The sequence below is a fragment of the Eptatretus burgeri genome, chromosome 1 (assembly GCF_056783735.1).
Source record: "Eptatretus burgeri isolate ZD-2024b chromosome 1, Ebu_testis_v1, whole genome shotgun sequence".
Classification (NCBI taxonomy): domain Eukaryota; kingdom Metazoa; phylum Chordata; class Myxini; order Myxiniformes; family Myxinidae; genus Eptatretus; species Eptatretus burgeri.
This window is the reverse complement of record NC_140961.1, coordinates 42,277,609-42,301,521: the sequence shown is the minus strand read 5'-3', so window position 1 is coordinate 42,301,521 and position 23,913 is coordinate 42,277,609. Positions and strand designations below refer to the sequence as shown.

General features: G+C 42.9%; 1 protein-coding gene across 3 annotated transcripts; it reads left to right on the top strand.

The window, feature by feature from the left end:
- The first annotated feature begins 370 nt into the window (after positions 1 to 370).
- On the top strand, positions 371 to 23,349 carry LOC147034342 (uncharacterized). Of its 3 annotated transcripts, none has more exons than XM_085881093.1 (4): positions 371 to 526; positions 2,206 to 2,301; positions 12,215 to 13,484; positions 22,743 to 23,349. In XM_085881093.1, the coding sequence occupies exons 3-4, from the start codon at positions 12,227 to 12,229 to the stop codon at positions 22,781 to 22,783; spliced, it is 1,299 nt and encodes a 432-aa protein (XP_085737219.1). In that variant the 5' UTR covers positions 371 to 526; positions 2,206 to 2,301; positions 12,215 to 12,226; the 3' UTR covers positions 22,784 to 23,349. The 3 variants fall into 3 exon arrangements, with proteins under 3 accessions (XP_085737219.1, XP_085737228.1, XP_085737237.1); XM_085881102.1 differs by having other exon boundaries at positions 431 to 488; XM_085881111.1 differs by lacking the exon at positions 371 to 526 and adding an exon at positions 699 to 824.
- Positions 23,350 to 23,913: the final 564 nt, after the last annotated feature.

Here is a 23,913-nt window from a genome sequence, read left to right as displayed (position 1 = left end):
TTGTTTGGTTGTTTACAGAATATCTCAAAAATTTTAATGAAGATACATACATACATTTTCACATATATATATATATATATATATATATATATATATATATATATATATATATATATATATATATATATATATATATATATATACATATGTGGTCACTTTACATTCATTTATCACATTTCATGCTCACGTCAAACCCATACCCCCATTGGAATACCTGCTGCACTGAGAAACCATTCTCATTCCTAAATGCAAAAGTATTCAGTATAATATTTTGAAAATAAATCAAATGATAAGGTCTTGTATTATAAGCAAGCATTCCTGTGGTGTGGTTCACATCATTATGCATTCCCATCTTGCATTTTGTAACCAAATCTGCTGAGACTTGTTTGAATGGAAATAGTGCTTCAGGTCATGAGCAAAATTACTTAAAGGGGGCTCCTCGCTGGCTGTCGCACTGGTTGAGATAGCAACACGAATCGTTTGTATTGGTGAGCAATTTCGGCAAACATTAGAACAACTGTAAAATGTAAGTTTTATTCCACTATCAGTTTACTAACACTTGATCTTTCAGTTTCGCTTGGGCTTTGTACCATAATCTTTTCAGTTTACTCACTCTTCATCATGCAAGTTTATCAGTTTACTAACTTTTTATTCCATAACATTATACAAAGGAATTTACATGTCAGAATTTAGTGAGGCCTCCTCCAGAATATCGTGTCGTTTTCGTCGTCTTTTGGTCGTCAAATCTGAGGAAAGACATAGTTGCCCTTGAGAGGGTTCAGCTTCGGGCAATTAGAGATTCAGCTGAGGAGCACCTGAAGGAGGTATGACTTTATTTATACATTAGAAAGGAGACTATCAGGAGGGGATTTGATTTTGATGCTTAAAATAATTAAGAGTGTGGACAAAATAAGTGCAGAAGAGTTTTTCAGCAGAATAGACAGAATGGAGCCATGAACCAGCCTGAGAGCAAAGAAAAGGAGAGTTGCAGGCATCTTTCACTCAGAGTAGTTAATGCATGGAATAGTCTCCTGGGAAGGTAGTGGCAGCAGAAACAGTAGATAGGTTTGAAGTGGAATTTGGAGAGGCACCTCTAGGCATAGAGGAGTACAGGGATATTGGCAGGACTGGAAGGTAGTTTGTATGTGGATGGGTGATGGGTGAGTGTAGCGCAGGCGTGATGGGCCGAATGGACTCCTCCTGCACCAAAGTTCCTTGTATTCATATTCTGGTTTTCTACCCGAAGGAAGGTTCAGTTTTTGACAAGGGTTACACTGGGTGGTTTGTCATTGCCTTGCAAGCAGTAATTTGGGCAGTAATTTGGAATTTAGCCATCGGGCCGGAGATAGTTCGCCTACTCTTTGGGAAGGACAACGGACGTCGTGAGATCTTTAATAGCCACCAACTAATGCGATCAGACAAGACACCCAGTTTTATGTCCATCCGCAGGACGGCACACACATTGATGCATCACCCTGCCTGTGAAACACCAGGTTGACAGTTTATAGCTGGGTCGTGATTCAAACCCAGGTGAGACGACTTAGAGGCGAGTGTACTTATCTCTCGGCCATCCTGTCAGCCTAAAGTTCTTTGTATATTCTTGTATTTCAGTTTACTATTTTTAACAGTGTAACTTTATCAGCAAAAGGCAAGTATTGTATTGCATTCGAGGGATTATCAGGATTGAGCTTTGGACAGATCAAGAAAGTTTATTTACCTGTGGCATCAATTTACTGACACCTTGAAGTGGAATTTGGTAGATCGACAGTGTTAATTTTAAATATAGCTTTCAAATACAGAAATGAAGTCACTGAGTTGTTACCATTTGTATACAAATCTGTGTTGAAGATTTTTGAAAGCAGCTGAAAACTTATTCATCAAAAATAACAATGTACCTTTACCTACTTTAATACAATTTGCAATATCAGAGTGATTATGGTGGGCAATTTCTAATTAACAGTTTCTTTTAATGAATTTTAAAACCACCTTTTTGAGAGGAGAGGAGAAGCTGTTTAAACATATTTGGAGAGGAGAAGCTGTTTAAAAAGTATTCGGAAGGATACTCACAACTGTACAAGAATTGTTTAAAAATTTTTTTAAAGAAAATACAAGCATATATAATTGAGAAATAAAGATGCCTTAGGATGTTTTAGGCTAATGTGAGCAACCTTTCTCCTTCTGATAACTTTTCATCTCGTTCTGCAGAGCCACACCTGAGCTCCAGCTCCTTCTACCTGGCTCCAGATCCAGAACGAGAAAAACCTACGTGTGACTATCAGAGCATCAAACATCATTAAAAAGGTTTTGTTCATTGTTTTAAATGGTTCATTTCAGCTTCAATGTGTTGTTTTTAAGTAAAAGACAGTGTCAAAATTTGGTTTTAAGGTTTAAAAAAAATCATTATTCCCTTTACAAATGTCTCGGCTAAATATTCAACATCAACAAGTACTACTGGAATTAAAAAGAAAAATCTTTGACAAAAGCAGGTATTTTTTTTTTCTCCTTGAAATAAAAAAAACTAACTGAATTAATTTCATTTTCCCAAAATTGACATCAACATCCACAAGATAATGGGACTTAGTAAAATAATAACGACATTACTTTTGCATTCCCATTCCTCCAAGTTTGGCTCGATCCACTCGTTGTGCCTCTCCCGACTATTCCTTCAGTCTGTTCAAGAGACATCTTGTTAGGTTTCTTTTCTTTTGAAGTTTCCTCTTAACAATGGGTATAAACCCTGCATGCCTGTGTCTTCCAGTTTTTGTTTGAACTGGGTTTTCAATCCCTTAGTTGAACCAATAACTAAACCCAAGATTCACTGAACTAGACTTTTAAAAATTGTTTAAAATAAATTAAAAACTTAACTAGACTAAGAAGTTGGACATTTCAAGTTGCTTTTATAAAAACTAGGTGTACCTCCCATAACTTTGCTGATGGGTTTAATCAATGGCCAGCAAAATGTAATTCACAAACATTTTGTGTGTCTATCTGTGAATCTCAATGAGAATGTAAATTAAAGTGAAACACGCAAAAAAGGATATTTTATAACATATAATTGTTGATGCTGCTGCTGTCATAGCTTTGCTGGTTGTTGACTGTGTGCTCTTTCCATGTACTATTATATATTGTTACGGCTGTGGAAATTCGCAATACACCATAAAGGTTCCTTAGATGAGCTATGCCGGAAAGTGAGTGTTCAGATAGGTCCCCACCGTTGTTTAAAGGGGTTTATTCGTGTTCACCGGGCTGCGACTCTTTGAGATAGCCGTTTTTCTTTATCTATCGTTATTTTGAGCCACCATTGCAACAAACTTCCATGCAAACAACAATCGCCACCAACTACGCCACAACGCCCACCACACTCACACCACCCCCACAACAAACACCACCATCTTCGCCACTACGCCCGCTTACGAACGCCATCCTCCGCGGACCACGGTAAGACGGTTTCCGGTCCAAGAAGGATTGGCAGAACAAAAGCTCTTGTGAAGCCTGTGGGGGTTTTCCCGCCTGTTTTCCCCGCGCTTGGTGTGAAGGGAAGGGGGCGGGGCAGCTCGCTCCACATTGGTGGGACACAGGGCGTGAGGCGGTTGGAGTGGGGGCACGCCCCCCTTCGAGAGCTTCCGGAAACGCCTCGAAGGGAGGCGGAGCCGAATACGGGGAGGAGCGAAGGGCGGAGCCCCGCATTACAAAAGGCGAACAGACGCGAGGCTCGCTCTCTCTCGGTGATTCACGTTGGGCATCCTCCTCTGTTCACCGTCATGCGCTCTTCTTGGCTCGCGCTCCCCTCCTCCTCGCTCGTTCCCATGCTCGTGGCCTGGTGGTGGAGACGCGGACGGGAGGCGCCGCAGTGCAGCCTGTGGTAGACCTGCGTGTCCGGACGAGGGGTGCCGGAGAGGGTTCGCCGGCCGCGTGGGAGGTCCCAGCCGGGCGCGGCCCCGCTGACGGTCGTGGGAGGGGGACTGGGCGGCCACGAAAGGGAGGTCCTTTCTTTTCTTTTTACTTTTGCTTGCATGGTGTGGTGCCGTCTGTAAGTAGAACCTGTTTAAGTGACTGTGTTGTACAGAATTCCCTGCTTTATTCGGTTGTATTGTTTTCTTGCTGTACATATTGCATGACTGTCTTACGTGTGTGTAAATAATAAATGTGCTGGTCGAACTGTTCACCGTCGTTGCGTCCTCTCCTTTATTGAAAGTTTCACCTTACCTCGTGGAATAATTAGTGAGGGTTTGAACACCCAGGTAAAGTCATCTGAACCGTCGAGGTCGACGATAACACCGCTCGGTTATCCCTGTAGGACAGAACGAACCGCTTAAGCGGTTCGTGTCCTAAGCTGACCTGCGGCATGGTGCAACCCCTCGGTAGGTTAACCGCACGGGTATTTAGGTATATCGACATTCGGCGATTCACCCTATTTTGCGCGGGTAGAATGCGGACTGGGTTGTGGTGAGGTTAAACCCCCACCCGTGACTGGCTCCTGGCGATAGTTCCAGGAGGGTCACGACTGAATTGTCCGACCGGTGGGCGACGCGGTCACGATTAGAGTTCCGTGGCCGATCGCACGCCAGGCGGACCAGAATTCGTAACACCGGTGTCCGGGAGTGAGATTGGAATCCACCCCGTCTCCAACTGAATTCACGGGAATCGGTTCAGGGGTGAGTGGAGCGACCACCGATTCCCACCAAACACGAGCGATTTAAAAAATTATTTATTCCACGGGATAAGATGGCATTTCAAGGCGAACGGGAGGCGGGGGTATTAGAGATGGATGTAGAATTCGTAGAATCCATGGCCCAGGACGAAATCCCCGAGCAGGAAATGTTTATTGTGCAGGAACAATTGCTCCCCCCACAAACGGCCCCAGAACCCAAAACGGGCGCGCCAGCGGCCGCAGTGTATGACACCTCCCCTTCCCTCCTCCGCCAAAGCCCGCCCCGATCATTGTCGAGTCGGCTCAGCCGAGTGTACTCGACATGGCGCAGTTATTTGCAATGCTGGCGGAAATGAATAACGGACTAAACAACAAGATGGATACGAATGCGCAACAGATGGAAAACAGAATGGAAACAAACACAAATGAAAGAAGAAATGAAAGCAATGCAGGGTGAGATGCAGCAAATAGGCCGAGGCCTGCGGGCGGGCATGATGGCATTGGTACGCAGCGAAACGCGGACCGCGGGCAAAAAAATGGCGACGCCACGTGCTGGGGCGAACGAGCTGAGGGGAGTGCAGCGGCTGTCAGGCCCGCAATGGAGGCGGGTGAGGGCGAAATAATACGGGAGACGTGTTGTGCGAGAAGCTTGGAGGTGACGGAAAAAGTGACGGTGACAGAGAGGGAAAAATTAAAAGGGGTGACTGTGACGTGTATAAGACACGTAAAGACGAAGGAAATAGAATTAACAGAGACACGAAGGGAGACGCAGGAATTAGAAGAAATAACAGAGACGCGGGAGGTAGAAAAAGTAGAGGAGAGACCACACGATAAAGACTGGGTGAAAGACGAGCAAACACACACACACACGGAGGTAGTGGAGGACAATGGGGGCGAGCTCGCGGAACGTGTTGGGACCCGGTGCAAGCAGCTGGATAGCCTCCTCCAGGAACGAGGGGAGGGAGTATGTCCCCTTGAGGTGACTCACGACCAGGTGGGTTCGGTCGTGCCAAGCGGAGTTGAGGGAGTGAGTGCTGTGGACGGGTGCACGAGGAACTTGGAGGGTATGGAGGCCCTAGAACCCATTGAGGTGGCACGAATCCCAAGTGTGGTTGTCCCGGCGTGTGTGGTGTCGAGGTGTGTGTACACGAGCGTGGTGAAGTGCGTGCTGCAACGCGCACATAGCGTGGGTGCAAGGGCGTGTGAGAGCGACCTCGTGGGTGACAGAGACCCCGTGTGTGGATGAAACACCGGGTATGAATGAGACCCCGTGTGTAAAAGAAACACCGGGTGTGAATGAGACCCCGTGTGTGGAAGAGAACCCGGGTGTGGGTGCGAGTGTGCCGGGGTGCGTGCTTCCCGGCACGCGTGTGTGAGTGAAACCCCGTGTGTGAGTGAAACAGTCTGTATGAATGAAACACCGTGTGTGGCCGTAGCTGGATTGGGGACTGCGCCGGGTTTACCCAGCAGCGAGCGCGAAGTTCCAGCCGTGCTTTACACAAGACCGCCACGTGCACACTTGCGGGAGTGAAACCCGCTCCGTAAGTGCCAGCGGTGGATGTTGCCGATCCTGCGGACGGACAAAAGGTAGGCTGGGATAGACAGATTTGGACCGGATGGGTTCTCCACGCGAGCGTGTTTGTGTAAAGCTCCGACGAGCAGAGCACATGTGTTCATGTGGGGAACCCTTCGAAACGCGAGGCTTGCTTTTGAATGCGCAGGGTGACGTCATGGCTGCACGTGTGGTTGGAATCCGGCAGGAGGGATTGAATCCCTGCCGATGGTACTGTCCGGGAAGGGACAAGGTACGCGAACAGCTGCCATGACGTCACGGGCAAAGTGTGCAGGTTGCGAGTTGCCGTGCTGGTGTGCGCATAAGAAAAAAAAAGCAAGCCTCGCTTCGGGTGAAAAGGATTCCCTGGGCAAGGGGTGGAAGACCCCTGTCCAGGGCACAGGATACCACGAGTTAGGGGGAAGGGTTAGCATAGCTAGACCAGTCTCATGGGGCAGGGGTAAGTCCTCATGGGGCCCATGGAATGGAATAGTTTATTTATTGAAAAGTGTCACCTTACCTCGTGGAATAATTAGTGAGGGTTTGAACACCCGGGTAAAGTAATCTGAACCGTCGAGGTCGGCAATAACACCGCTCGGTTATCCCTGTAGTATGGAACGAACCGCTTAAGCAGTTCGTGTCCTAAGCCGACCTGCGGCGTGGTGCAACCCCTTGGTAGGTTACCCGCGCGGGTATTTAGGTATATCGATATTCGGCGATTCACCCTATTTCGTGTGGGTAGAATGCGGACTGGGTTGTGGTGACATTAAACCCCCACCCGTGACTGGCTCCTGGCGATAGTTCCAGGAGGGTCACGACTGAATTGTCCGACCGGTGGGCGACGCGATCACGATTAGAGTTCCGTGGCCGATCGCACGCCAGGCGGGCCAGAATTTGTAACAATATTTACCTCCGCCACCAAAGGTGAAGGTGGTTGTTTTCACCCCTTTCTGTCTGTTTGTTTGGTTGTTTACAGGATATCTCCAAAAGTTGTGGATATATTCGAATGAAATTTCATGGACAGGTGGGTGTGTGACAATGATGAACTGGTTCGATTTTGGTGAAGATCCGGATCCGGCTTCAATATTTTTTTAAGTGATTCTTCACCATCGAGAGATTGGGCCAAAAACGATATATAGCACGATATCTCAAAAGGTTATGGATGGATTCCTCAGAAACTTTGTGGACAGGTTGCGTGTGTGACAAGGACTAATTAGTTCGATTTTGTTGAATATCCGAGTCCGGATCTGCATACGATAATTATTTAATTTTTAAAGTGATTCTTCACTATTGAGAGATAGGGCCAAAAACGATGTCGTACTGTATGGCATGATATTTCAAAAATGTATTGGGACCGATATGTTCTCGTAGATCAGGCATTAGGCCAAAAAAAAAAAATGTTGCATTGGCGTAACCCGCCCGACCCTAAAAATTCCGCCGACCCTACGTTTTTTTTTTGTTTTTTTGCTATCGAAAAATTTTGCCGACCCTATTTTATTGCTATTTTTGTTGTTTTGCTATCGTTTTCAAGTATCTTGTTGATTGCGATCGCGATCGCAAAAACCCGGAAGTGTTTCGGACAGAACCCGCCGACAAAAAGGGTGGTACTCGAGCCGGGGGAGATTTTGGGAGGGATTTATTAGGAAAAAAATAAAATAAATAAAAAAAAAGATCCCGACCGACCTACCCTATTTTTCAGTGACCCGTTACGCCAATGCAACATTTTTTTTTTTTTGGCCTTACGTGGCGGAGGTATGTGCTCCACTGAGTGCCCTTCTAGTTTTATATTGCTTTGAGAAGTACTGTATTACGATATATAATTTAGTGTGCTCACTCCGTGTCCATCATGCTTATTATAATTGGTTCCTGCTGTCATACCATTGGAACAACTCCATCTAAGCTCCAGGTTCCCTCTTTTTGTTCTTCCATTCCAAAATGACAGGCTTTTAAAACAAGTATCTTTATGATTAAATGGGCACAAATTTTTGTTCCAAGTAAATCTTTTTTATTATTATTATTATTCTACTGCAGGAACCCTTTAGAATAAAGTGTGATGGAGGGACACGCACACGGACGGACAGATGCTTGTCCTTTTCGTAATAGATTGATAGGTTAACTTGAAATAGTACCTTCTGCTGCACAAACATGGCCTAACAGAAGTTACTACTCAAAAGCTGAAAACGTCTTTCAGGTCATTTAAATTTTCTCACCTGAATGATGACAGAGGTATGCTAACCCACTCTCTGCACTCCATTCCCACGAAAATATGTTCAGCTGAGTCCTTCCATGATGTGTGGTTACTGTATTGTTGATTTGGTGGTAAAAGCCACACATGTGTAAACTGTAAAAATGCAGATTGGAGACTGCTTCCCTCCGCGAACCCCCTGACCTCCAAACCTACTTTCTTTCCCCTCCCCAATCATTTCAAACCCCACCTTCCTCCTTTCTATGCTGTCTCAATCGTAATTTTATAAAGACTATTATTATTTTGTGTGCAACCTGTGCCTGCTGGGTGCATCATTGCTGGGAGTGTGGCTCTTCCACTGAAGCAGTGCCCTTGTTACCAGTAAACTGGTACTCATTTTGCCAACCTTGGATGGATGACAGCCACCTAAACTGACAGGAGCTCAAACTCAAAACCCTATGATCTTAAGCCAACCACCTTAACTGTTAGGCCAACACCATGCTCTTTTATAAAGATAGCTTGCCACTACCTTTAGTCCTCGCTTATACAATATAAATAGATGGTCCCAAAGTGTTGGGAAAGTGTGTCCCAATTTTAGATGTAATTTTGAAAATGAGAGAATTATGCTCCAATCCCCCAACATCCTCCCCTCACAGAAATTTGTGCTTTGACCGTAATCATAATCAGTCCCAGAATTTGACAGCCCAACTGCACAATTGAGCTTCACAAACAAACTGTTTCTATCGTGACTCGAAATTGTTGACAAAAACTTGGGAAATGTTTGCAGTGAAACAACCTGCCAGTAACAGTGACTACAGCGTGATGACTAATGGTCATGAATTTGCAATTCCCCTTTTATTTGGTGACTAACGTTTGCTGACTAACGAAACAGATTTTATCAAAACAGCGTTTTTTTGTCGAGTTATTAAATATTGTTGATTAATCATAATAATAATAATAATAATAATAATAATAATAATAGGGACGCCTGGAACAGAATGGATGACCAAGTTTGCATTGTAACAAACAGCAACCACGATGGCAACGTGGGGTAGTCACTATGTTCTCGGACCAAGATGACTCATAATCTAGACTTTAAGAGAGCCGTGTGTGTGCGTGCGTGCGTGCGTGCACGCGCGCGTGTGCGGCCATTTTTCTGAGAGAAGGCTAAACGGATCTTCGTCAAACTTTCAGAGATTCATCAATGAATTTTCAGAGATTCATCAATGAACTTAGACAATGAGGGGCGTGGAATATTTAAAGCAATAAAAAATATTTGAAAAATAAATAAAAACTTGGATTATTAGAGATTGTTTTTTAATATTGTTTTAAAAAAATGTTTATAATGTCTAAGCCGTTGTAGCAATGTGAAAGGCAATATTAAATGATCCCCAACCCCATTCCTTAGTGGATGTCGCGATGTTTTTTAGGACCCACAAAAAATTGATTTCTTCAAAATCAACAGAATTGGAACGGCACCGGTCAATGCTCGATACCGCTGCTTGTAGTCCAATAAGCACAAACTTTTTTTTACCCCAAGACATAAATAACTGTATATAATTAAGAAGATAAATAGATACTTTCTTACTATTTATCCATACTAATATAATGAAAAGTAAAAAATTGCGGTTTTTGAAATGTAATTTTCACATCCTCAGAATATTTTGAATGTCTACATAAGACAGTGCATAAGTTTATCTGTGTTCCTACTTAAGTCGGCATCATAAACATCGGAATGAAGCATTAAGCGATTTGTTACACTTTTTATTGCAATTTTAAAATCTTGAGTTTTTCTGTAACCTTTGTAATGTCACCTTGTTTTAAATGAATGCAGTATAAAGACGTGAAGGAAGAGTCAAAGCAAATTAAAGAAAAGTAAACCTTTTGATGTCGACATTTTAAACGTTTGGTGCTCATGTCTTGAAGTGCTTAAATTGAGGTATTATCAAAAATTAGATAATAATGTAGAAAACCATTATTTTTGTTAACAATCTCAAATCTGCCTTTCTGAGCTTTCTCACAACAAAGTCATTAGTAAATTCAAAAAAGGCAATATGAATGGTTCACAGGGTGGACTTGTCGGAGCAAGCAATTCCAGGTGAAGAGGAGCTGAAGTAGCAACTAGAGCGGTCCTCGGTGGAGCACATACCTCCGCCAGGTGGAACAGTTTACGTTTTGTATCACACTGATAGGCTGGATCTGGATCTGGACCTGAACCAAAACCCAATTGGCTTGTTCTTGTCACCTAACCAACTCATCCACCCAGTTTTGTCATAATCCGTCCATTACTTTTTCAAATATCGTGCTATACATCGTTTTTGGCACATTTCTAAATGCTGAAGAATCGTTGAGAAATTACAATGTTCTGGTGTCCGGATCTGGATCTTCACAAAAATCGAATCAATTTGTCTAAGTCACACACCAAACCTCTGTACTAAGTTTCGTCCGAATCCATCCATAACGTTTTTAAGATATCCTGTTCAGAGACACACAGAAAGACAAACAAACAAACATGGTGAAAACATTAACCTCTGAGGAAAGCGAGGAAAGAGGCAGACAAGTGTGGGGAGATGGAGCAAATATTAACCAGCAAATGCAAATGCACACTCACCAGCAAGCATCTGCGCTTCAAGAAGACTATCAGCCACCTTGGTTAAGATGTAATGCGTTTCTCTATGGTGCCCATTGCAAGGATTGAGATTTTGCAGTGGCATGATGATTATTTGTAGCGTTCACCTACAGTGACATCTCATGTGGTGGCAGAACCGAAAGGTTGATGTAGTTATAAAAAACTCGGGTGGATAAAGAGAAAATACATTTTGATCAGCCAATGAATCGACACTTTCGAACCACCACGTGATGAAGCCATGAGCACTTCTTCTTCAAACTCATAAAGCATTACGGAGAAACAGCATGAGCATTTGTTATTCTTATACTTATTCAAACTTGGAAAGCATTTCCAGAGAAACTCAGCGACTGAGATGAGCAAAACATCAAAAGAAACAATCATTTTATTATTTCCTGCATTTTTGGGCGAAATACACCATCCAGGGACAATGTGCTTTCTGCTTTCTGCTTCTTCTTTGGAAAGTGATGAACAAATTGAACAGAAAATAAATGAAGGAATGTTTTATTTCCAAGAAAATTGATTATCAGCTTTGCAACGATGTTGAGCACTTAAATCGATGTGATTACCTTTCCAACGGTGACATTTTTGTTATTGCAAGGTAGCAAGAACCCTTTACAATTAAACGTGACAGAAGTACTCGGCTCCTTTTATACAGTATATAGAATACTAGTGGGGTGTGCTTACAGATTGTGGAAACATACAAACCGTGCTTCCCCATTGTCTCGGGTCACTCACCTGCATTTGATTATTCATTTATTTATTTTCATTTATTTGTTTTTTTCATTTACGGATTTTGGCCGATGATTCTGTCGTTTTTACCGGTGTACCAGCTTCGATGTCCATCGGCACACAAAATTACCGCGTTTCCCCCATTGTCTTGGATCGCTCACCTGCATTTTTATTTATTTATTTATTTTCATTTACAAATGTTGTCCGACGATTCTGTGGATTTTTCCCGATGTATCGGCTTCGATGTCCATTAGCATGCAAAATTTTAATTTTCTTCGTCACCCAGAAGACACCAATCTTTAATATCTGTCAGTCAGTCAGTGATGAGAAAGAGCTAAATATATTAGATTGGAACACACATAACAGTGAAGAGTAGCTGTAACATGGAAGAAAAATGTCTTTAAAAGATTGTGCCTAATGTTATTTAAAATGTAATTTTTCATGCTGCACAAATGTTTGCCGTTGCAGGTACGAATCAAGATGATTATGAAGATACTGTTATTGAGCACAATATTATTGCTCAACTGCCTCCTTGAGATCATGGCAGTGCCCATTGAAAAAGACGAAGAATCCTTAAAAAATTATCCTGGTCACAACATTGAAGCAGAAAAACGAGAGGAGGTAAAAAAGGGCATAACTAGTGAAAGAGAGGGCCCAGAGGATGATAGACATGGATGGAAAATCGCCAATGAAAGAGAGGGCCCGGAATATGATAAACGTGGATGGAAAGTCGCCAATGAAAGAGAGGGCCCGGAATATGATAAACGTGGATGGAAAGTCGCCAATGAAAGAGAGGGCCCGGAATATGATAAACGTGGATGGAAAGTCGCCAATGAAAGAGAGGGCCCGGAATATGATAAACGTGGATGGAAAGTCGCCAATGAAAGAGAGGGCCCGGAATATGATAAACGTGGATGGAAAGTCGCCAATGAAAGAGAGGGCCCGGAATATGATAAACGTGGATGGAAAATCGCCAATGAAAGAGAGGGTCCAGAATATGATAAACGTGGATGGAAAGTCGCCAATGAAAGAGAGGGCCCGGAGGATGATAGACGTGGATGGAAAATAGCCAATGAAAGAGAGGGCCCGGAATATGATAAACGTGGATGGAAAGTCACCAATGAAAGAGAGGGCCCGGAATATGATAAACGTGGATGGAAAGTCACCAATGAAAGAGAGGGCCCGGAGGATGATAGACGTGGATGGAAAGTCACCAATGAAAGAGAGGGCCCGGAGGATGATAGACGTGGATGGAAAGTCGCCAATGAAAGAGAGGGCCCGGAGGATGATAGACGTGGATGGAAAGTCACCAATGAAAGAGAGGGCCCAGAGGATGATAGACGTGTATGGACACTCGTCGACAAAAGAGAGGGCCCGGAGGATGATAGACGTGGATGGAAACTCGCCAATGAAAGAGAGGGCCCGGAGGATGATAAACGTGGATGGACACTCGTCAACAAAAGAGAGGGTCCGGAGGATGATAAACGTGGATGGACACTTGTCAACAAAAGAGAGGGCCCGGAGGATGATAAGCGTAAATGGACACTCTTCAAAGCAAGAGAGGGCCCGGAGGATGATAAACGTGGATGGACTACTCACAATGAGAGAGAGGGCCCGGAGGAAGATAAACGTGGATCGATTGATACCAAAGAGAGAGAAGTTACTGGAGAAGTAGGGCTTCCCATGAGTTCTCAGGAGAAGAAATGGGAATTATCAAAGAGACATGAACTGTTGAGAGGTTAGTGACGTAAAATTATCCATACTTTTGACTTCATTTCGTGTTTTGCAAATAATGAACCGATTCAAGAAATAAACTTGAACGACACTCAGTAAAGTGCATACCTCTGCCAGGCTGAACGGTTTACGTTGTGTATCCCACTCATAGGCCGGATCTGGATCTGGACTTGAAACAAAATCGAATCAGCTTGTTCTCATCTCCTAACCAACTCATTCACCTCGTTTGATCATAACTTGAACACAACTTTTTGAGATACGTGTCATGCTATATACCACTGTCGGCCCTATATCTTCAGTGGTGAGAATCACTTAAAAATTCTCGTATCCGGATCTGCATTCAGATCTTCACGAAAATCAAATCGATTCATCCTTCTGACACACTCAACCTGTCCACAAAGTTTTGTCCGAATCCCTCCACAACTTTTTGAGATGTCATGCTACATATCGATTTTGGCCGAATCTCTCAATGGTGAAGAATCAGTCCAAAAAATTTCGACTCTTCGGCAAGATATAATCATGTCATCCTTGTCACACACCTAACCTCCACTAAATTTCGCCTGAATCCTTCCACAACTTTTTGAAATAACAGGGGACAAACACAGACAAACAGAGGTGAAAACACAACCTCTGCCCACCTTTGAGTGGTGGAGGTAAAAATCTAATTCTCTATTTTTACCATTTCGTGATAGGGATAAAAACGATATATAACACAATATCCCAAAAAGTTGGCAACCGATTCGGATGAAACTTTGTGGGCAGGTCAGGTCAGGTGTCGAGTTTGTTGAATATCTGAATCCAGATCCACATATGAGAATTTTTGGGGTGGTCGCTGGACTACCGTTATTGTCAGGTTTTCCGTCTGTCTGTATGTATGTAATGGACAGCTCTGGAGGCCAGAGGAATCAACCGATTTTGATGAAACCTCACTGGTAGGTTCATACCAGGATATAGTTGTACGCTTTTGAGCACCGTTGCTATGGACGCCACCGTTGTCTAGCAACGGGACTTTGAAATTTTTGGAAAATCCTAAAAAAAAAAAATTCGAAAATGAAATATCGGCTTCCGCGATTTTATGCGCACTATAATCGACCTCTTTGTCAATAATTTTTCAGCCCGATCCGTCAAAAACTGTATGACTAGTATGCAATTATATAGTGACCACCCATGTCGCCTACCGGCTTGTTTTAATGTTTGTAGTGATTCTTCACCATTGAGAGATGCGGCCAAAAACAACATATTGCACGATATTTCAAAAAGTTGTGGACGAGTTATGACAAAACTTGGTGGATGAGTTAGTTAGGTAACAAGAACAAGCGGATTAGATTTTGGTTCAGGTCCGGATTCAGATCCAGCCCATCAGTGGGATACAAAATGTGAACTGTTCAGCCTGGCGGAGGTATGTGCTCTACCGAGAGCCCTTCTCGTGACGACGATTGAACGGTGATTACGTCTATTAATTACTTATTAATGAAATGTGAATACGTCTATTAATTGGGTACTATTGGAATGTGAGTCTGTCTATTAGTTAAGGCCCGGTCACACCTTGACGTTTTAGCCAACGTATGCCGATTTTTGAATTTTTTTTCTAAAACGCTGGCACACGTTGAATACGTTATGGGTATGTTTTGATAACATTGAGAGCACGCTGAAAAACACTGCCATACGTCGTTGTACGTTGGCTTTAAACGTTGTACTTTTTGGTTGTCCTCAAATTTTTTCATGCTTGAAATTTCACGACGTATGCCGGCGTATGACTCGCACGTTCCGCTACGCTGGCCACAAGTTGTATGCACGGTCTGCGATCGTTGACAGATGTCAACACATGCTACTTGTAAGTTAATCATAAGTTGAGACACGCCGAGGTAATGTTTAGCGTACCCGAAACTTATTTCTAACCTATGATTAACGTGTTGTTGGCACGTTACGCGATCGTTGCCACACGTCGACAGACGTTACTTTTAAGTTACTCATAGGCTGAAAGACGTCGGTATAATGGATCGTCCTTGCGTCAGCGTCCACGGCCACGGCCAGGACACTTATTTGCAGCATTCTTCAAACTTTTCTTCGGCATGACGAGGATGTTCACACTTCGATGTCTAGCTTTGCTATGATTCCAATTGTCCATCGGCAGCGTCTATTTAAAATAGTCGAGTTTGAGCGTTTTAACACGTTCAGAAGAAACGCTTCAAATTTCCAAACCCCAGCGTCAAAAAACAAAGGCGAGTGACAGCAATTTAAATCGTTCATTGTAAACAATGAAAATAGCTGAGTGGTACCGTTTAAAAGTCGTTGAGTGTAAAAAAAATCCAATTGTTGAGCGCAAGCGTCTACTTTCAATAGTGGAGATGCAGCCATTTAAATCGTTGAGTGGCAGCCTATGAATAGCAAACCCTACGTCACCGGCAAAGATAAACTGCCGCACGATATGGATAAGTTAGGCTATCGTTGGGCATAGTTTGTGAACGCCGGCTACACGATAATTATTCATTGGTATACCGTATCCATAAGTTATCGAAGCGCTCTATGCACATTATTAGTTCATTGTGCATTTGTCCAACCCGTTATGAATAGACCTGAATCGTAAAAACAAGCCATAGCTCATTGTTGAAAAAGCCCCATAAAAAATTAGCCGCGAAGAACTTCGAACAATGGTGAAAAGATGTCTCCTACCCGTGGACACGCGGACGCAAGGATGATCCATCATAACCCACACCCTCCCCCTCACACTCACCTACTACTGCCAACATGAACAAACTACTACTAATACTAGTACTAATACTAATACTGATACTGATACTGTTACTGCTGACATGGACATCGACTCGAAAACACTGTTGGGTTGCCGTTTTATGAACACCATTTTTATATACCAATTCCCAAAACCGCTGGGAACACGTCTTTATATGGCAGTTGTAAGCTAGAAACACGTTCATTTTTTTTTTTTTGTCGACCGGAAGACGTCATTGGAATACATCTACATACGTCGATGTGTGTTGGGACTACGTAAAGAATTGGTTCAAAGCACGTCAAACAAAAGTTAGAAATAAGTTTTGCGTAAAAAAGACATTGCCGCGACGTGTTTCGACTTATGAGTAGCTTATAAGTAGCCTTTGTGGACGTGTGTAAGCGTCCACATATCGTGTGTACAACTTATCCCCATCGCATGCGGAACGTGTGTCATACGCCGAGTACGTCGTAAAATTTTGAACATGTTTAAAATTTCTTGACGTACTCTACTTACTACGACGTATGATAGCGTACTTTAGCGTTCTACTCACGTATACCAAACTTACTCATACCGTATTTGACGTGCCCCAACGTTTTAGAAACATTTTTCTTAGGTCGGCATACGCTGGCAAGATCGCCAAGGTGTGACCGCGATGTTGACACTTCCATTTCTACGGCAGTTATGATTTGAATCGTTGTGCGTCAGCCTTTTAATAGGCTACGTCACGACATCGTCGGCGATGCGTGCAACGCGCTATGCCTAAGTTAGACTATCGTTGGGCATCGGTTGTGTAGGCCGACAACAGGTTCAGCATTCGTTGGTATAAGTTATACATAACACAACGAAACGTTCTGTGTCCGTTACCAATGCGTTATACATAAGACCAAGTCGCTATGAATACGTCCGAATCTTTAAAAAAAAACATCAAAAGTTCAACGTAAGCCAGCGTTTTACATACATTTTAATACGTTGCCATCGCTGGCTAAAACGTCAAGGTGTGACCGGGCCTTTACGTAGTATTAGAACGTAAGTATCCATCCATCCATTGGGACCATGCTCTGTGCAGAGCGTTGGTGCTACCTAAGTAGTCTCCTTGGCCATTGAGCACAATCCTGGACAGGTCACCACTCCGACACAGTATACCAGCAAGCTGGCACTCATTTTGCCGACCTCGGAAGGATGACAAGTCGAGTTAACCCCACCTGGTATTAATACAACAGCTGAGTGGGATTTGAACTCAGGACCCTAGGATCCCAAGCCCACCACCCTAACCATTAAGCCAACACCAGGCAACATAAGTATGTCTATTATATAAAGTACTATTGGAAGGTGATTACGTTCATTAATTCTGAATAATCTATACATATAAAAACGAAAAGCATGGTGAGGCAGTGAAGCCATCCATCAATCCGTGATGACTGTCTGCCTATTAATCACGTCCTGTTTTAACGTTAATTCCCCAAGATCCTTAAGACCCAGATGACCTAAAAGTCCTCAAAGACCCAAAAGATCCTGAAGACCCAAAAGTCACCGAGGACCAAAAAGACTCTGAAGACCCAAAAGTCCTCAAGGACCCAAAATACCCCTAAGACCTTTACACCATTAAGACCCTTTCCCCCCTTCAGACAAATTAGACAGTTTAGACTTTAGACCCTTGATCATTTAGAGCACTTGGACCTTTTTATGTCACAAATAAATTTCAAATAAATATAATATCACCAATATTGCAAATACATTTGCAGAAAAGAAATGTTTGTGTTATGATTGGTGTAAATCAGGCCCACACAACAAATCTGACGACATGTGGAGAGGTGAGCGTAAGGAGCTGATCTATGCTAGTCTATACAATAAAAACAAAAAAAACACTTTGTTTGTTTGTCCACAATCGAACCGCGATGGGTACCATATAGCTCCACCTGGATGTGGTTAGAGAGGGTATTACAAATCACTTGTGAAGAAACTACGTGATTACATTTACTGTTACCAAGAGCAGGCAAGCTATCACCAGCACCCTGGTCAAATTCCAAATTCCTGCCATAACCTATAGAGGGAATTGCATCATTGGTACACCTGTGCCCTCAGCCAATGATGCTACCCCTACAGCTATGTGCTGCATTCCAAAAAAGAAGATGAATAAGAAGAATAAGACTGATGTTTAACTAATGGTGCTTACTGATGGAGAAATTACTCACGATTACACTTTACGTGCAAATGCTAACATAATAGATGAGTTCAACAAATTTCACCAGCACACAAACATGACAATGAGAAAAATCCTGCTGAGGGTCTGCAATCTGACTGCTCTTTCTTGTTTGCTGATAGATGAATTCATGAATAAACATATTCAACTGGAAACCAAGCTTTCCCTCTCACACTCTCACTATGTCTCTCCGAAATGACCGTTTGGAACCCCCCTCCCCCATCTACTTTCTGAACAATCCTCTGGAAGAAGTCCTTTCATTCAAGCTTCTGGCTCTCATTATCTGCTATGATCTTTCCTGGGAAAACCACATTTCCAACCTGGCCTCCAAAGCCAGTCGCCGACTGGGAATCCTCGGTCGTGCAAAGTCCTTCCTTGGCCCACCTGAGCTCCTGACCACATGCAAAGCTTTCATTTGCAGCTTGAAGGAGTACTGCTCTCCCCTCTGGGCTGGTGCTCCTTCCTCTCACCTTTCTCGGCTTCACATTGTGGAAACAAAGGCATTTATGATCATTGCTATCTCCCGCGATGAGGCTGAGTCTTTGGGCCTCTCACTCTCTCACCGCAGGCAGGTCGGTGGTCTTTCTGTCTTCTACCGTCTCCTCTCCAGTCTCGCCCCCCCCCCGCTCTGTCTGCTTTGTTCCCCCCCCCCCCATATTTCTGCAAGGCACACAAGGTCCACCAGCAACCCCCTTCTGGTAAAACTACCAAAATCACGAATCACTGCTCACCTTCACTCTTTCATTACTCTTTTTTTTTTCCACCTTTGGAATAAACTCCCACACTCTCTTCAATCCCATTCTTCCCTCCAGGCCTTCAAAACAGCTGGTCACCACCTCCTCTTATCTTCCCCCATCCAAATCCTCGATCTTTTCTACCCACGTTAATCCACCCCAAGCCCACCTCCTTCAAATTCACTGCTTTCCTTCCTGAAAGTCCCTGTAATGTCCATCTTGTATAACCCATGTTCCCCACCCCATCCTTCTCCATTCCACAGATCTCCTAATGTCTCTGTTCCCCATTGTTTTGTCCTTCCCACTCCCGCCCCTCTTGTCTCATGCCCCCCTCGCTGTGCATTGTGTGTTAGCTCGCATACGAGCCTCGACAAGGTATACAAAAAAAAGGTCTCACAATACCCTTGCACCTTTTGCCAGCTCAATCCTGCTTCATATCTGTTCACGTCTGTTTTATTGGCTCGATTTCCAACAATTGGACCTCTCGACATTGACAAACCATTCTCAATTAAAAACCTGTTTCTTCAATCACCTTCATTTTCATGCAATATGATTGAGCACATTGTGTTACAATTTATTTTTTACATCTTAAACCGTCTCCATCAGATTCCGCTATAATTGCCTCTTTTGTAATGAATAAAGTCCAGTCTCCTTCAGCCGTTCATCACAGCTAAGTCTAGCTAGTCACTCTGTGTTGAACCTTTCCCATGGCAGCTGCCCTTTCTCAAGATATATAATATAGTGTCAAAATGAATGACTGCAGTAAAAACAAGTCTGAAGACGACGATGGTTCACGAGCGGTATTTGACGATGTAGATTGATTCAGAAGTCAAGGATGAGACAATGTGATAATGTTTGACCAAGTTATAAAAAATGATCAACATGATGTGGTACGAGTGATAGGTTATTAGCTGCAAAATGTCGAAAACCCGGTTTCGTTCAACAACTTTCAAAATTTGACCTTTGCATAACTTTTAAAGGTCACAAAACAATGTTGTGGACATTAACATAAGGAAACAGGATACGTGCTATAGCTTATTGGAGTTAGTTTGTCGAAGAAGGTCGAAAACTCGGTTTGTTCCCACAACTTTGAAAATTTGACCTTTGTGAACTTTAAAGGTCAAAGGTCAAGGATTATGACCTTTGGTGCAAAACTTCCTCCAGAACATTCCAGGAACAATATAACGTCATATAGGCAATATGGCATTTCGCACTCCTCGGATTATCCATACTTTGATGAAATCAGCGTAAAAACAAACTTGAAGGGGGTGCCACGGGCAAGGTGTTCAAGATAGAGCAAAATGGTTTGAAGACTTTAGGTGGGGAATGACCTCAAGATTATGCATAAAAATATTGTCATCCTAGCTCTCAAAGTTTGGGCAGTCATATGATTTTTATGTCAAAATTCACAATTTTCTAAGTTTGTGACCTTGTGACCTTGGGACGAAAATGAAAAATCGAGCTCCGTGGGGCTATGCAGGTGCCATTGGGCTAACCAAATACTGAAACCCCTACCAGATTCGACAAACCCCCTAGGAAAGATGCAAATTGAAATCGGCTACCCCCTAAAAACACACGTTTTGTTCGTGACCTTGTGACCTTGACCTTGGGATGAAAATGAAAAATCGAGCTCCGTGGGGCTATGCAGGTGCCATTGGGCTAACCAAAGACCGAAACCCCTGTCAGATTCGACAAACCCCCTAGGAGAAGATGCAAATTGAAATCGGCTACCCCCTAAAAACACATGTTTTTTTGGGCGTGGCTCCGCCCATAATGGGCGCACCATGCCCATTCTCAGGAAAACACAACTTGATCATGATATAAACCTCCCACCAAAATTTTATCAGGATCGGATCAAAACCCACGGAGCTATGCTCGTGACAGACAGACAGACAGACAGACACACACCAATAACGAATATAGTGGTCAATTATTTTTTTCATGAAAATATATTTTCGTGAACCAACAATATACATATAAGGATACACACACACAACAGAACTTTGACTCCTGTGCTACAAAAACCCCATAAACCATCACCCATCCACACACAAACTCCCTACAAGTCCTGCCAATTTCCCTGTACACCTCTATCTTCAATCCATCTCGGTGCATATATACTTTCAATTTAAACGTGTATCACCTCTACAGCCACGACCTTTCAATGAAGACCATTCCACGGATTAACTACTCTCTCAATGAAAGCCCCTTGCCTAACTCCTGTCCTTACTCTCCTCTTCTTTATCCTCAGGCTATGTATGGTACCTGGTCCTAACACTGTTCATTCTGCTGAAAAACTCCACTGCACCTACCTTGTCCACACCCTTCATCATCTTAAACATTTCTATCAAATTCCCTTGCAATCACCTCCTTTCCAATGTGTAAATTTCTGTCTCTTTCATCCGCTGCTCCTGGCTTCGTCGAGCATGCCCTGAAATCGATCTGGTACCCCAATGTGGCAGCTAAATCCTTCCTCAAATACAGTGACCAAAACTGCACACAATATTCTAGATGAGGCCTCACTAAATTCCGATGCATTCTTAACACTACCTCTTTCAATATATAATTTATCTGCCTCTGAACAACAACCTAAAAGGAGAGAGATGACAGAACCTAAAAGAGCTGTCAACTTACTTCATGCCCCCCTACCCCAACCCCCCCTATTACCACCCCCAGATCCTTCTCCTGTGCGACACGCTCCAAGACTGCTCCGTACATATTATTACATATTGTGTTATGTGCGACACCTTGCTCCATATTATGTTGCAGAGCGTCTGTACTGCCGAAGGGGTTTCTTGGCAAGAATTGTACAGGGTGGTTTGCCATTACCTTCCAAGCAGTAATCAGGGCAGGAAGCTCATGGAAGAGCTGCAGCAAAATAAATGGAACAAAATGGAAAGGGGGATACACCAACCATAGAGTAGAAGTGAGTGTGAGAATGAGATCAAGAGGAGGGCGAGGACACATGGGGGTGAACAAGCTGCACACGAACTGAATGAAACACATCAAGAAGAGGAAGGTGAAAGTGGGGATGAAACAGAAAATGAACAAACCAACCAACATGTAACAAACGAAAAGAGGTGAGGAAGAGGGGCGTTGGGGGTGGGGGTCGCAATAACCTGGAAAAAAGGAAGTGCTTGGGAATGGGGTCATGTGGGGTATTAGAGATCATGAGTATGGATGGGAGGGATGACCCAAAGTCATGGTGAACAGCTGCTTTGAAGCTCTGGAAGGAAGAATGGGACTGAAAAGTTATTGTCTTCAGTAAATTCTGATGTCGCATTCATTCTCAAAGATAAGGGTTGTTTTGACTCGAGTGTTGTCACAAACATTTAATTTCTCAACAACGTCCCTCTGTTGTACCTTGACTGTGAAAGGTTTTGTGCCAACTGACAAGTGGCCGTATCCATAGCTGTAAAAAAGGTCATCAGCTAGAATTTCCTTTAATTTTCGTTTGCTTGTCTAATGCTGTCTGTTTTGTTCTCCTTTCATTAGAATGCCCAGAGACATGGAACAAGTCAGCATTGGGACGATATAATTCAGCAGTGAATGAAAAATATTTCATTGCAAAAGTGATTATCGAATTTTGTTTTGCAGGGATTGATTGCATTTTGCAGTACGGACAACCCTGCAAGTAATTGCCTTGGAATATCGTGCAGAGTAATCTGGGGAAGGATTCCACCCTCAGGAAAGATGGGGAAAGAGCTCCCCACCCACTCTCCGAAAATGTCCTTGGTTGAGTGGATATTGAAGACCCTGAAAGAGTATCCTGAATGTCTGCACCGGATGGCTCTCTTGGTATAACAGGCAATTTCAAAAGAAAAATATTCAGTGCACTGAACAAAAGGATCGAGGAAGATATATATATATATATATATATATATATATATATATATATATATATATATATATATATATATATATATATATATATATATATATATATATATATATATATATATATATATATATATATATATATATATATATATATATATATATATATATATATATATATAGTACAGGGAGTGCATTTTGCCCTACCTTACCTGCCTTTCTTGCTTGGGGAATTTTATCCCACCTTTTTCTGCAGGGGCATCTTGACTCCAACTTTCTCTGTTCTGATAATTCCAAGAGGTACAGCCTCTCAATTTATGATCATGTAATATTATGGCTCTTCAGATAATAAAACGTATTCAAAGGATTACAAGAAATTTTTCCTCCTATCAAACGATGACACACCCACAACCAAGGCATTGCATTCTGTGTATGTTTTTCAATCGATAGTTTGATTTTTCATTCATGAAAATCAATTGCTATAAAAATCCCCATTTCGCAAAATTCAAGGGATTGAAAGTTGTTTTATGACGAAGTCGTCATCTTGACGAATGACGTCATAATGACCTCTTATGACGAAGTCGCCGGAGGAATAATGTTTTCGAGTTGTCCATCTGTACGTCCGTCCGTCCGTCCGTGCTAATTTTCCCTTTTCTCTGCAACCGCTTATCCGATTGACACGAAATTTTCACCGTATAAGTGCGACTACTCATGTGGAATGTTGTAATGATAATTATGACGTCACAGGTCACGTAATGTGGCAGCCATATTGGAAAAAAAAGGAAAAACGTTGGACCTCTGATTCTCCAAAACCGCTCCATGGGAAAAAAAAATTGAAATTTGGCACATGTGAGGTACTCCCCATGGGAAATGTAAGATTTTAAAAATTATGTCATAGGTGGCTTCGTTATGACGTCATAATTGCATACGT

Bases quoted from the DNA above. Each gene is read 5' to 3' on its own strand.
- LOC147034342 (XM_085881093.1), top strand. From the start codon at position 12,227: ATGATTATGAAGATACTGTTATTGAGCACAATATTATTGCTCAACTGC. The intron at 13,485-22,742 runs GTTAGTGACGTA...TTTGTTTTGCAG, and splicing joins GAGACATGAACTGTTGAGAG to GGATTGATTGCATTTTGCAG.